Source organism: Thalassophryne amazonica, chromosome 23 (genome assembly GCF_902500255.1).
Source record: "Thalassophryne amazonica chromosome 23, fThaAma1.1, whole genome shotgun sequence".
NCBI classification, from domain to species: Eukaryota; Metazoa; Chordata; class Actinopteri; order Batrachoidiformes; family Batrachoididae; genus Thalassophryne; species Thalassophryne amazonica.
In genome coordinates, this window is record NC_047125.1 from 13,181,404 (window position 1) to 13,197,340 (window position 15,937).

The following is a 15,937-nucleotide window of genomic DNA, read 5'->3' on the forward strand; positions in this document are numbered from 1 at the left end:
TGTGTTGTGATACATTTTTCATTGTTATTTTTCATTCATGCACATCTGTGGGAGAAATGGTGCAAATAAAGTTCAATACAGGCCTGGAAGAACAAAAAAAATATGCAGCCAGTCCAGTCTTTTAAGAGGATGAGTGCAGCTGACAAAACCAAAATGAGAGGATTTTGTCACCAAATACAAAGTCCTTGGATTTTTGAAAAATCCAAACAAGCTGTCGGGAACCCGATTCTCTCCACTTTGTTCTCTAAACACGACTTGACCCAACAAGTAGTTAAGTAACAGTTCTTTAAATCCATATTAGAGCTGCAACAATTAGTCAATTATTAATAGACAACTATTTTGATCATTATCCTATAAAATAATAATAATAATAAAAAAAATCCAAATTCTTTGATTTCAGCTTCTTAATAGCTTACTTCTGAATACCTTTGTGTTGTGGACAAAAGACATTTGAAGGAATCGTCTTGGGCTCTGGAAAATATCAATCAACTTTTTTCCGCCATTTTCTCTCGATCAGATCAATTAAACAGCCGATTGTTTTGTTGAATAATTGATTACAGAAATACCAGTTTGTTGCAGCCCTAATCCATGATAAAACAAAAAAAAAGTGGGTCAGTGGGGAACCAACATAAATTGTTTGAGATGCTCAAAAGTGGGCTGTAAACGGCAGAATGTCTGCATGTCATCTTTGAAATCATCTCCCTGTTTGTGCGCGTTCTTCCAAACTCTTCATGTCTTCAAGTCTTGACAAGTTAACCATGTGCTTGCCTGTCAGTCTACATATGGGGGCGGAAAAAACTCCCCACCTTGGAATTGTCTGATGGGCGGTCCAACAAGTGCTAGACTAAACATCCCCACTTTTCACTTTGTAACAACTATTAGGGTTGATGCCAAAATCCAGATCCCAATCTGCTGGAGTTCAATTCAGAGCACAGGTACTAACAAGCAAGGGTGTATTTTAGTCAACTGGTGGCCAAATTCAAGGTTAGTGCACACGTCTTCTCGACAGCATTTATTCCATGTGTCAAATCAGCAGACTGATAGGCAAGCTGTATCTGTTTTTCCACACGTCTTATGAAAACAATGGGAGAAAACCAGAAGGTTACATATTTAGAACAAAACAAGACTTCAGCACTGTTGGTTGTTGGATTACAAGGTGCCGCCGGTGAGGACGGTGTACTCCCATGTTGTATTTTGGCACCGAGGGCCCAGGAACAAAGTCCTCTGTTACTAGGCAAAGTAAAACTGTCCAACTGTCCTCCAAGTGGAGTCACATCTGTCAGTCAAATTATCTGATAATTTACTGCAACTCTGAATGAACATAATCAGGTCATTTAATGAGAACTGTATACGATACATTTCGCTAATAGTGCTAGCTGCTAATACGGGGTAGGAAGAATGGGGGGAAAAAACAAAACAAAACACAGATAGGCACTTAAGTGCTGATGCATAGCGGAGATTGAAGTAACAGAGTCCAAAACCAGAGTTTGGTGCTTTGAATTCAGCCAAGTGGCCGTTTAAGATTTAGAAAATGTAAAAAAACTCTTTTTAACCTTAAAACAATTAGAAACAAATGTGTTCACTTATTTTTCTGGAGTAACTTTACTGAAACGAGGACAAACCACCCTGAGTGCTGCTGTTAAGTTAGAATTAGCATGCTATTGATAGGGCCTCTATCCTTAGCAGTCTGTACTGTATGTTATTTAGCATCCTGAGATGAAGGGGGATTAAGTGACACACAAGTGCCTGAAGCTAACAACACTAATGGGATTGCTTGGGGTTTCATCATGAGCTGGAGTCAGCAGGATGGTGAATTTACATCCTTATGCACTTAATGTTAATCTGACATAGCTGGCTTTAGCTAGCAGGAGTACTCCCTGCTAAAAGTTCCCTTTGTTTCAAATTTGCATTTAATACCTTACCTGTATGGCTAAATTAAACATAAAAATGGTGAGGAAAAAAGAGAGGACTGAGAAGAGGCTAAAAGCAGCACAACTTCTAATGAGTAAGAAGCTAACAGCAGCTACGCTAACATTTCTCACAGTAGACAGTAAGGCTAGCAGAGAGCTAGTACCAGTATCATCAGCAAAACCAAAAAGCTTACACCAGTGCTATGCACCTTAACAATATAATTAGCTGCGACGGCTGTTATTACATCAAGTTGAGCACAAAACGTACCTCAAAAGTTTGTTTAATTTGAGGCAAGGTTGAAGATTTCGTTAAATGGCTACAATCTGAAAATGAGGCACTTCTGAGTAGATCTCAAATTCTACATAAGCTGAGAAAGGCCACGTTCACAATTTCTTTAAAATTAAAAAAATATTGTTATCTAGAGATCGTGAGTTAAGTGTTTTACAATCTCGGGGATAATATATCTTATTTGTTTTGGTGACAAATTGTCTAGTGATGGCACAATGCCACTTTCCCAAACTTTCAGTATATGCAGATTTTGATATCAATCTGATAGGATTCCCTGAATTACAAACAAATAATTTGTTAATAAATACATTTGTCAGGTTGTACTTTGCTAACCTAGCCAAATAACAAAACAAACTGTGAAACAAAACATTCAACTCCCCTCAAGGAAAACATACAGAGCCGACAACACGACTCAGATGTGCAACAGAAGCCTCAGATCCGATTTTTATTTTTTAAATTCCCGATAACCGATCCAGTAATTTTGGCCGATATCGGACTGATACGAGCCAAAATATCAGATTGGCGTACCCTTAGAGTCTTCTCATTAGCTTGAGAAATCGACCCTTTATCTTCTCGCAATAAGATAAATTAACTTACTGCAAGAAAATGAACTTTTATGTAGAGATAATGACAAAATTAACTCATTATCACAAAAAATGGAATAGAAAAAAACAAAACAAAAAGGCAAGCATGGCCAATCTTGACTACTGTATTCTATATATTTTCACACTCTAAATTGACAGCCATTATCGCTACGATTAAAGTTCTTCTCTCTCGACAAAAAAGAAAGTCTGGTTTGTTTTTGTACCCTTTTGTGATTGGCTTTCACTCAAGGAATGAGAGCAGCAAATAGCTTTTAAGAATGTCATTTGGCACACGTTGGTTTCCATAACCAACCAGATGAACGTGAAGAGGTCTCCAGTCTTAATTGAACTGCTTTGGGGTCCAGGCGTCCCATCCACTTGCTGGTTCGATATGGCCTGGCAGTCACGCGAGGAAGAGGCGTAGCGACGAAGCTGTCTGAAGAGGTCGTTTCCCCAAGAACCACAAGCTGACGTCAGCACTCTGGGAAAAGGCATAAAAATGATAAAAAAAAAAAAAAAACTTTAAGAAATTGATAGAACAAACAAACATGCTATTTATTTACATTGACAATCTTATCAGATTAATTGCAACATATCGGTTTCGTTTTATCCGCTTGGGAACATTGTGACCCTAAAAGAACACAAGCTGGGAAAAAACTCACCCGTTTAGACAAAATTAGACAAAAAGAAAGTGATAAGAGGAGCAGCAGAAAGCGAGGACAGCGATCGCTGCAGGCACGGACTCAGAGTGCAACAAGAGGGAAAACTGATCCAGAAAACACATCGAGACATTCTGGCAGTTTCAGTGTTTCGTACCACACAGCAACACGTCTAATCTCTCCAACACGAGGGGCGTTCACGGCCGTGTTTGGTAATTGATATGATTAGCAGCAGCAGCACGGCTGATTCTGCTCCAAAGGAGAATGACATTGTCCAAACATGTTAAAAACAAGCAACATCTTCCTGTCATTCGGGTCAACAAGTCGCACAGTCAGCTATTTTGGGACTCAAGTAACTACGTCATATGTTGAGTAAAAAATGCCCAACTAACTCATTCCAACTTCTCCAAAAATACAATTTGCAGGTTTTCTGTTTTTTTTTCTTCTCCCACCTCATGTTCTTTTTAACAACACAGAGCTTAAACAGCAAAAATGTAAATGAGTGGGTGAATGAGTGAGTCTATCCCTGCCAACTTGTACAGATAACAACTTAAAAACTATTATTGCTATAATCTTGCAACTCACTAAAGTAAAAGAACATATAATGAGGTCAAACCCTATTGCATCTGGTGACCTTTGGTGTACCAAATCCATAAAAAAATAACAACTTTGTCCTGCCTATGCAATATCCCAACCAGATTTTAATGAGTTGTCCTCATAACATGCAGTTTTAATTTGGTGAATTACAAGATGATGGCATTTACTGTTTTAAAGTTATCAAAGGACTTGTCTAGCTCACACTTCCACATTTTACAGAGCAGATGGGTGAGGAAAGCTTCAGAATGTTATTTATTACATTGTTGTAGGGGGTGGGGAAAATACCTGGCACTCATGATATTATGAGAACTTAATTTTTAAAGTCCATAATTGATCATTTAAATTCAACTGCTTCTATAAAAAAGTGTAAATGATGTAGGACCCCTTTCATTCAGCAGAGGGCACAATGTGTCTGTTGTAGACTTAATCTGAAAGTCACCTCTCTTTTAAACAGACATGGGTTATTCAACTCCACCCGCGGACCACTGTTAATATCCATCTGTAATATCTATCGCAATGCTATGGAATCGGCACCCGAGCATTGCGATATCAATTGTATCAAGAGTTTAAGTGCATCGTTCCAGCCCCACATTTCTCTAAACCAGAATCAAAGAATTAAACAGACACGAGTGTTTGTGATTCTAGATATTGCAGTCAAAGCAGAATAACTTAAAACAATACATTTATTAGACAAAAGTGCTGAAATGAGGTTACTTTTGGTCAAATCTGATGACTCACAGGAAAGACATGCAGGCAGCGATCAGCCAAAAGAACAAATACAACAAACAGGGTAGGGTTTTTTTTTTTTTCATCTTTCTCTTAAAATTTCCCAGCAGTACTTGACTCTGTAATTCCATGAGGATACTCTATATTTACAGCCCCCCCTCCCCCCCAGTTTGTCTTCTTCCTGCTGCAGTGAGCTATATTTAGCCCCCACCCCTTAGCACAAATGTTGCTCGCCATGCGGGCCAAGCTGTGACGGGCTGAAGCATAACGTCGGCTCCCTCATTCAGCCCACAGATCGAAACCAGCCACAAACAATGACGGCGGCCAAGCGAAGGGACGACATCAGACAGCATGGTCACGCCGCCGGTGCGCCGCCACGGACGCGAGCACGCAAACTCCTATAATTATGCTTAATCACGACCTTTCTCCAACCACAGACATGCTTAATTATACCTGAGGACAAGCAACAACTGTCCGCTGCCTGATTTCATCACGTGTATGGGCACGCAGGGAACCCAGTGATCCTGAACGGGAATCGTTTCCAGGCCACCCTAATCAGATCCAGTCGTTTTGCCTGTGCATCATTCAGACTCTCCTCTGGTCATTTGTCTATCGATCTCATTCATTTCCTTGTATTGTTTCTCCATTTGTGGTATAATCAATACGGTGGGCAACCGCAGCAATGATTGTGTGCGTGTGTGTCTGTCTTTCTTTCTCTGGTCGCTGGCAGGCTGCTGAAATCAAGAGGTTAAATGAGGTGATCTTCCTCTGCACATCCAGTCCGCTGATCTAAGTGGTTTTCTCTCACGGGCCGTGGTGTTTTCTGTAATGACGGGAGTCTGGGTCTGTGTGATGCCTCAATTGTGGGGCTGTTTAAAATCTGAAGTCACCGTGTTCCCTGCTCATAAATAGAGTGTGCCAGCCTGTCATTTGCACGCCGCTTGGCTCCCAGAAGTCACGAAGCTTGTCGAAGCAGCAGCGTATGAGTCAGTAAATCTGCAGGTCAACCAGTCAGTTTAGGTTAAATTAGTGTTTTTTTTTTTATTATTTTAAATAAAAGTGGCCAGCCCGTATTATAACAGTTACACTCAAATCACATGGTGATATTAGGGGTCAGCACAGGAACTAAAAGTACATGCAGCGGCATCAGCACTGCCAAGAAAGTACTGACTGTGCATATTTACACATAAGACCCTTAAAATTATCCTTTAAATTTTTATTTTGTGTGTGAAAATACCCTGCAAAAATCTGTCGAGTGTGTAAATTGGGAACTTCCCACTAGTCGCAGTCCTAGGGTATAAGTCCTAGGGTCGACTAGTCCTGGTTAGGGGTTAGAGTGAACTTTAAAATCAGTTTGGGGTTGTAATATACACCATCTAATATAAAGAGGGTTAGGACCAGTGGACCCTCCCCGTGTGACTGCCACCAGCAATTTCGATCTTTTAGAATTACATCATGACTGTTACAACAAGAAGCTTTGTACATACCTGCCCACACAACTAAATCAGGCATCAACACAACAGGATGACTGTTTAGCTACAAGGTAGCATGCATGCTAAAGTAGCAAGTGTGTCTCTTTGGCTACGTGGCAGCATGTATGCTAAAGTAGCAACAGCGAGTCTGTTTAGATGGGAGCTACCATGCAAGCTGCCAGAGTAACAACAGTGTGTCTGCTTAGCTACAAGGTAGCATGCATCCTATATCAAAGGTGTGTCTGTTTAGATATGAGCGAGCATGCACGCTAAAGTAGCAGCAGCGTGAAAGAAGAATCACAATGAATGGTCCAAAGTGTATGTGGGAAGCTAATTAAATCCAGTCCAGTGCCACATCGAGTCTGACCAAACACTTTACGCAGTTGAACAACAATTTGAATTTAGTGTTTGAAACTTGCATCGTTCTCGTTGACGGAAAGACGACGAAAAGAAAAAAACTGTTATGGTTTCAGTATTGGAGAGATGAAGCCTTGTTTAAATGTCAAGCTGACAACTAGACACAAACAAGTGTGACTGCTAAAGCATCACCAAAAGCTTCATCACTTAAAGCCCCATTTAACAGCCGATGACAGACAACTTGACGCAATGTGGTCAAATAAGCTGAAGGTCACACAGCACAATTTCTGTGGAACTGCAACAACGAGCAATATGCCGTCATTATTGATCAGATGAACGAGATACGACTGCTTGGATGACTCCAACTCAACTCTGCCTTTGTTAACTGCTCCAGATTTGTCTATTATGTGGACATCTTGGTCTAATCTGGCCAACAGCCCAGCACTGATTGGCAGGACTTCAATGTAACCGCAATGTTGCAGAAACAGGGAGACAGTGGAGGAAAAAATAATAATGTTTTGTCTGCTGATAATGCAAGACTTCATCGCAAAGTACCATACAATTAAAAAAAAAAAAAACAGTCCACCATTTCTGCAGCGCCCTCTGATGGACAAATGGAAAAACATGCAAGTCACTAGTCTCCTGTTAAGGGGGTCGTCACCCTACTTCAGCTTGTTTTAAGCAAGAGATAATCTATATTAGTGTTCAGGCACGGGGGGGGGGGGGGGGGGGGTAGCGAGCAGCTAGCTTTCTAATAAGACCCATTTAAAAAAAAAAAAAAAACCATTTGAAACTCAAAGAAATACATTCATTCAATGTGATTTTTCCCCATTTAAAGGTTGCAAATTTTTCCTTCAACAGCTTCAGCTCTCGTGATCCGACAACAGCGTTATTATTATACTCAAATCCATTAAATCTTTCATCCTGCAAGCAGGCCTGAAGTACAACTGTGCAACATGAGCGCAGATTCAGCGTCAGACAGCTGCAGATAAACGGAATAAACTCTGGCAGACTGAGCCAGCAGAATAACTCCTGTGTCACCTCATTTCATTTATTTTCCAGTGACGCCAGAAAGTCTGTTGTGTCAAATGCTGGTAGTCTGACCATAGGGAGTGCATCTGATTTCACAGCCATTTTATTTATTTATTATTTATTTATTGCAGCATTTGACAGCTTGCACTCAAAGCATCCAGAAATTGGATGGATTGCAAACCATTAAAGTACACTCCATGCTGTTTAGGAGTGTGTGTGTGTGTTGTGGGTCGTTAAAGGTGACCTATGGGGTGGATCATTTATGGAAATGCTAGATTTATGTAAAACCAGTTACTGCATGTCCAAAGTAGTGCCGAACTGATAAATCAGTTGGTCGATAACTGATATATTGCCTGGCCAATAATATCGGCCGATATGAACGTTTCACAAATATATCGATGTCAGCTGTATTTTGGCTGATATGAAAACTTTATTTTACCAAATCAACAATGCAGAAAAACAATCTGGCTGTTTGAAGTGCTTTTCTGCATAGAGAGTCCCTTGGAGACAGAGGCACAGCGACCAGCTGTCATTCATTTTCAGTCAGAGTGGACGTTTTTACAGTGGCAAGAGACACGTTTTTGCTATGCCGTCAGCTGGGCGTGGCCAAAATAGACAAGAAGTCTATTTTATGCAAGTGCTGAGCCATAAGACATGCTGAATGTAAATCTGAGTGAAGTAAGTGTGCAGTTTTTTAAAAAAAATATATATATATATCGGTAGGTACATATGTTGATATTGAAAATGTTTTACTCCCTAATAACAGTATCAGCCCCCAAAAGTCCAAATTGGTTGGGCTCTAGTACAAATCTTTATACTGATTAAATCTTTTCCGATGAAGAATATAACAGCTCTGTTGAATTAACTGCAAAGGCCTTTTCCTCTCCGGTTCATTACGAATTCCCTCTTACAAAGATTAAGACCGTAAATGGCAACGCCAACCACAGTTAGCATTTTCCTTCATACGACCCGTCAGCAGTCAAACGAGATACATCAACTCTGTATTGGTAACTCCTGGAAAACATCTGTCACTCTTAACTTGTGATTCCCTGCTGCTGATGATCGTGGCAGAATGAAAGGGGGATTCTTTCTGTGCATACTTTGCGGTGGTGCACTTTTGCAAACACGTCATCTTGAACCTTTCCCACCCCATCAGTCACTGTGGCATCTCCAAAGACTCGTGCAGTAGCAACGGGATGGAACGAGTGACTGCTTGGCCTTTAATAACCCGCATGGCTGAATGTCCAGAGAATGAAATATGGTGATTTTACACACACTCACACACAAAATCAGAACATATTAAAAGCTTCAACTTATTCCACATGGCACTGAATGTTAAATTTTGTCAGGTTTTTTTTCTGGAGTGTTTGAATGATGAATTGAAGAAAGACCTGAAGCTCCAGGCTGGTTTATTATGCAGCTGACACAAAAACTGAGTGGGCGTGATGCCACACAGAGGAGACGAGATGTTCGGGGACAGTTGGAGAGAGAGAGAGAGCCGAGCCTATTGTGGATGGAAAACAACAACAACAACAAAACCCAGAATGCCTTGTTTCTAAATGAACCAAAACTCAAGATCCATGTTGCATTTCACCGTTTACAAGCTCCGATTGTCAACAGACTGTAAACCCTAGACGTTCTCAAAATCTAAAGAGTCGCCTGCAGGAGGATTAGCCGGACTTCACAACAGTTGTAAAATGTAAGCGTTGTCGGTTTGCAGAATTTTACTAGTGCAGGGCAGCGCAACACGGGGTGTCCTGTCCCTGGATTGGCCACATGTAGCGAAAGCCAACAGGACAAAGTGGTTTGGCCAGAAATTTGTCAATCACCCTCCCACATACACTTTCTGTCTCCTTCTGTGTCGTTCCACCAGCTCGGCTACTTTCCGCCACGGTGGACACATCAAAACACACACACAAACAGAAGCCGCGTCTGTGTTGATCTGTGGAGCGATAGGATCAGCAGTTGAAGAGTCATCAGTTTCGAGAGAAGCTTTTCCCAGAATCTCAGCAGCAAGTTTTCTGCATCTCTGATGTAGACGGATGAACACGGTGAAAGACGAGACGCTGTCGTGCCATCTTGAACAAAAACAGTTAAAGACGTGTTGAAGCACGGCATTGGATGTGTACAATTCAAACTCATCAAAGCGACTACTTTTCTTATCGGCATGAGGAATTGTGTTCAAAGGTTTTTGTCATTAAAAGTCCAAAGCTGTTGGGTGACTTTCCACACAGTTTTCTAGTAAATCCAAATACGTTATTGGGAAATTTTAAAGTAAGTGAGCCTTTAATCAGTGAGGGGGCGAAGCGACTTAACCGAAGGTTGGAAATAGGGCAAACTGTACATTTTTTTGGGTTCTGCATGAATAGATGAGGTGTAACTTTCAAAAAAAGATTGTGGCATTTTTGACATTTAATCCCAGTTGACTACATTTTACCCCACCCAAAAGTTTCTGGAAAAGTGAGAGGGAAACCCAAGCTAAATTTATTTAGTTTCCCCTAGGCAACGCAAAATCACTTCCAAACCTTTTCCCCTTGAAAGTGTCACGGGATTGTTCCTCTACTGTTACGTACGATGATGTGTAGGATAGGACGAGAGAAACATTGGTCATAAGGCAACAACTCAGTAGGGTACCGACTTTTTTTTTTCCAAGTTACACATTATCAACTCCAATTCATGTTCTGCGCAGACTATGAGGTCAAATCCCAATGACTCCAGATTGTGCGCCCAAGTGTCCTAAAGCAAGACACTATACCCCAAATTGCTGCCTTCTTGATATAACGCCAATCTCCTCCTCAGTCTGGAAGGATTCCCCAACCTGTAGAAATTCAATTCAATCAATCAATTTTTTTATATAGCGCCAAATCACAACAAACAGTTGCCCCAAGGCGCTTTATATTGTAAGGCAAGGCCATACAATAATTATGTAAAACCCCAACGGTCAAAACGACCCCCTGTGAGCAAGCACTTGGCTACAGTGGGAAAGAAAAACTCCCTTTTAACAGGAAGAAACCTCCAGCAGAACCAGGCTCAGGGAGGGGCAGTCTTCTGCTGGGACTGGTTGGGGCTGAGGGAGAGAACCAAGAAAAAGACATGCTGTGGAGGGGAGCAGAGATCGATCACTAATGATTAAATGCAGAGTGGTGCATACAGAGCAAAAAGAGAAAGAAACAGTGCATCATGGGAACCCCCCAGCAGTCTACGTCTATAGCAGCATAACTAAGGGATGGTTCAGGGTCACCTGATCCAGCCCTAACTATAAGCTTTAGCAAAAAGGAAAGTTTTAAGCCTAATCTTAAAAGTAGAGAGGGTGTCTGTCTCCCTGATCTGAATTGGGAGCTGGTTCCACAGGAGAGGAGCCTGAAAGCTGAAGGCTCTGCCTCCCATTCTACTCTTACAAACCCTAGGAACTACAAGTAAGCCTGCAGTCTGAGAGCGAAGCGCTCTATTGGGGTGATATGGTACTACAAGGTCCCTAAGATAAGATGGGACCTGATTATTCAAAACCTTATAAGTAAGAAGAAGAATTTTAAATTCTATTCTAGAATTAACAGGAAGCCAATGAAGAGAGGCCAATATGGGTGAGATATGCTCTCTCCTTCTAGTCCCCGTCAGTACTCTAGCTGCAGCATTTTGAATTAACTGAAGGCTTTTTAGGGAACTTTTAGGACAACCTGATAATAATGAATTACAATAGTCCAGCCTAGAGGAAATAAATGCATGAATTAGTTTTTCAGCATCACTCTGAGACAAGACCTTTCTGATTTTAGAGATATTGCGTAAATGCAAAAAAGCAGTCCTACATATTTGTTTAATATGCGCTTTGAATGACATATCCTGATCAAAAATGACTCCAAGATTTCTCACAGTATTACTAGAGGTCAGGGTAATGCCATCTAGAGTAAGGATCTGGTTAGACACCATGTTTCTAAGATTTGTGGGGCCAAGTACAATAACTTCAGTTTTATCTGAGTTTAAAAGCAGGAAATTAGAGGTCATCCATGTCTTTATGTCTGTAAGACAATCCTGCAGTTTAGCTAATTGGTGCGTATCCTCTGGCTTCATGGATAGATAAAGCTGGGTATCATCTGCGTAACAATGAAAATTTAAGCAATACCGTCTAATAATACTGCCTAAGGGAAGCATGTATAAAGTAAATAAAATTGGTCCTAGCACAGAACCTTGTGGAACTCCATAATTAACTTTAGTCTGTGAAGAAGATTCCCCATTTACATGAACAAATTGTAATCTATTAGACAAATATGATTCAAACCACCGCAGCGCAGTGCCTTTAATACCTATGGCATGCTCTAATCTCTGTAATAAAATTTTATGGTCAACAGTATCAAAAGCAGCACTGAGGTCTAACAGAACAAGCACAGAGATGAGTCCACTGTCCGAGGCCATAAGAAGATCATTTGTAACCTTCACTAATGCTGTTTCTGTACTATGATGAATTCTAAAACCTGACTGAAACTCTTCAAATAGACCATTCCTCTGCAGATGATCAGTTAGCTGTTTTACAACTACCCTTTCAAGAATTTTTGAGAGAAAAGGAAGGTTGGAGATTGGCCTATAATTAGCTAAGATAGCTGGGTCAAGTGATGGCTTTTTAAGTAATGGTTTAATTACTGCCACCTTAAAAGCCTGTGGTACATAGCCAACTAACAAAGATAGATTGATCATATTTAAGATCGAAGCATTAAATAATGGTAGGGCTTCCTTGAGCAGCCTGGTAGGAATGGGGTCTAATAAACATGTTGATGGTTTGGATGAAGTAACTAATGAGAATAACTCAGACAGAACAATCGGAGAGAAAGAGTCTAACCAAATACCGGCATCACTGAAAGCAGCCAAAGATAACGATACGTCTTTGGGATGGTTATGAGTAATTTTTTCTCTAATAGTTAAAATTTTGTTAGCAAAGAAAGTCATGAAGTCATTACTAGTTAAAGTTAATGGAATACTCAGCTCAATAGAGCTCTGACTCTTTGTCAGCCTGGCTACAGTGCTGAAAAGAAACCTGGGGTTGTTCTTATTTTCTTCAATTAGTGATGAGTAGAAAGATGTCCTAGCTTTACGGAGGGCTTTTTTATAGAGCAACAGACTCTTTTTCCAGGCTAAGTGAAGATCTTCTAAATTAGTGAGACGCCATTTCCTCTCCAACTTACGGGTTATCTGCTTTAAGCTACGAGTTTGTGAGTTATACCATGGAGTCAGACACTTCTGATTTAAAGCTCTCTTTTTCAGAGGAGCTACAGCATCCAAAGTTGTCTTCAATGAGGATGTAAAACTATTGACGAGATACTCTATCTCCCTTACAGAGTTTAGGTAGCTACTCTGCACTGTGTTGGTATATGGCATTAGAGAACATAAAGAAGGAATCATATCCTTAAACCTAGTTACAGCGCTTTCTGAAAGACTTCTAGTGTAATGAAACTTATTCCCCACTGCTGGGTAGTCCATCAGAGTAAATGTAAATGTTATTAAGAAATGATCAGACAGAAGGGAGTTTTCAGGGAATACTGTTAAGTCTTCTATTTCCATACCATAAGTCAGAACAAGATCTAAGATATGATTAAAGTGGTGGGTGGACTCATTTACTTTTTGAGCAAAGCCAATAGAGTCTAATAATAGATTAAATGCAGTGTTGAGGCTGTCATTCTCAGCATCTGTGTGGATGTTAAAATCGCCCACTATAATTATCTTATCTGAGCTAAGCACTAAGTCAGACAAAAGGTCTGAAAATTCACAGAGAAACTCACAGTAACGACCAGGTGGACGATAGATAATAACAAATAAAACTGGTTTTTGGGACTTCCAATTTGGATGGACAAGACTAAGAGACAAGCTTTCAAATGAATTAAAGCTCTGTCTGGGTTTTGGATTAATTAATAAGCTGGAATGGAAGATTGCTGCTAATCCTCCGCCCCGGCCCGTGCTACGAGCATTCTGACAGTTAGTGTGACTCGGGGGTGTTGACTCATTTAAACTAACATATTCATCCTGCTGTAACCAGGTTTCTGTTAGGCAGAATAAATCAATATGTTGATCAATTATTATATCATTTACCAACAGGGACTTAGAAGAGAGAGACCTAATGTTTAATAGACCACATTTAACTGTTTTAGTCTGTGGTGCAGTTGAAGGTGCTATATTATTTTTTCTTTTTGAATTTTTATGCTTAAATAGATTTTTGCTGGTTATTGGTAGTCTGGGAGCAGGCACCGTCTCTACGGGGATGGGGTAATGAGGGGATGGCAGGGGGAGAGAAGCTGCAGAGAGGTGTGTAAGACTACAACTCTGCTTCCTGGTCCCAACCCTGGATAGTCACGGTTTGGAGGATTTAAGAAAATCCCAACAGTGGTTACTGGCACTCGATTCATTGTACAAGCATTCACTCAGCTTGAACCCACATGAGGCTGGAGACTGGTGTTGTGTCAAGATGCAATCCTCAAAGCGATGTGGTAATGTGCAACAGGAAGCAAGTGTTTCTCAAACAAGATTCCATCCCTCTGACCTCTAAACAACCAGTCTGTCCAACTTTAACTTCCCTGAAACTGCAAGTCACCACGTTTGACCTACTGAGGTCACCAAGTCAAGAGAAATGGCTGAAAACACAAAAAGATTCTCGAAACACTGATGAAAGTGAAAACTATTTTTCAGATTTGGCTCTGTACTAACATAGAATCGGTTCTTTCTTCAACCAAGTTGCATGAAGACTAGTGCAAATCAGTTTGAGTAATTTCAGTGAACCAACCAAATGGCGTTGCTGAAAACATAAAAGTCAGGAAAAAGTCTCCAATAGAACATGGTGTGGCTTCGTGATATCAAAATGTAATGTTGACATCTACAAGTCAGCCACGGGGCCCTAAAGTCCTCAGTTTATCTTAACTAAGCAAGTGTTAAAAACTAAATGTTTGGATCGTTATGGTGTGAAGGCTGCTGGCTGTGTGTAGTCAGAAAGCCGTGTGTGTGTGTGTCAGCTCCTGGCCTCCGCTTCAATCTGATGATGAATTGTGTAATTATTAATAGAGACACCCTGCCCCCTCAGATGGCAACGGCACAAACACACGCAGACCACCGTGTTCCGATCAAGTTACCGCACCGAGACCATGAGCGGTTTTATGAGGGCGCTGCAGTTATATGAAGGCGTGGAATACTGAGGGGTGAGAACTCACGTGTGTGCACCTTAATGAGCCTGTGTATGTGTGCACACAACCCAGTGAACTTGGCCAATATGTTCCACAACTATGTGTCTGCCTGCAGGCTCTGCGAGCGATATTTCACACTTTCTCCCCGTCTACACTGGGAAGGAAAACAGTCAAGTGAAAGAACTCTCGCTTACTTTCCATCTCTGCCGTTTTTAAGTCTCGTCTGTTCACAGTTAGACATTTACAGTGCAGCTGACAAACATCTGGATACTTTATTTTAAACAAACCAAACATGATGTAGCTCATCTGCTGACCTTCAATTTTAGAGCTCCATGAATGCATGTTATGTAGCAGCTGAGCGGATCCTTGCCATTTGATTGGTGCTTTGTATGTCACGTGACATGGATTATTCGTCACATTTGTGTTGCATTGCGTTTAGAGTGCAATTTGGTTTGATCAGGGTGCAAATTTGGTTCCATACATTTGGTACCATTGCACTCTGTGCACACACACACAAAACAAATCAACTACGCTGTAAACCAATTGAAGGTAGCACTGTTAGGGGGAAGTTAGAATGAAAAGTTGGACTAATTTCTGACATGATTTTTTTTTTTTCGCTGCACTAAGGAAGTACACAGCCTTTTTTTGGAGGGGGGTACATGAAGTTGGTGCACGGCATTTTTTTTTGGACTCATATTTAAAGTTCATGTTGGATTGCTGATGTCAGACGTGATTTTTTCGCTGGAGTGAGGATCGTACACAAACTATTTTAGCAGTTATATAAAACAAATAATGAATGTTTTTACATTCTTTCAATGGTATGAATATTTCATGAGATGAAAGCTGGAACATACCATTCAACGCCTCTGTTCCAGCTTTCACCTCATGAAATATTCATACCATTTAACTCATACACATTCATTATTATTTGTTTATTATTGTCATGAAATGGGTTCACCAAACTGTTTAGCTGAGCATCAAGCAGCCCAAGACACAAATACTGCATGAGCAACATAGTACACAACAAATGTATATATCTGATCACAGTGGTGAATTACCTGCAGATCAAATTGATCACTAACAAATATGTCCTTTCACCTCTTAAACTCTAGAGTCCCCTAATTTAGGGACTTGCCCTGTTTTGGAACATTTGAACA

General features: G+C 40.6%; 1 protein-coding gene across 3 annotated transcripts in view; it reads right to left on the reverse strand.

The window, feature by feature from the left end:
• Positions 1-1,002: 1,002 nt before the first annotated feature.
• Positions 1,003-15,937, reverse strand: part of si:ch73-335l21.1 (insulin receptor substrate 1-B) — a 58,276-nt gene continuing 43,341 nt past the window's right edge. For 2 of the 3 annotated variants that reach the window (XM_034165001.1, XM_034165002.1), the window contains one exon: positions 1,003-3,264. In XM_034165001.1, coding sequence (XP_034020892.1) covers positions 3,257-3,264 — 8 coding nt within the window. In that variant the 3' untranslated portion in view covers positions 1,003-3,256. The remainder of the gene's footprint in view (positions 3,265-15,937) is intronic. The other variant, XM_034165004.1, reaches the window with a different exon arrangement.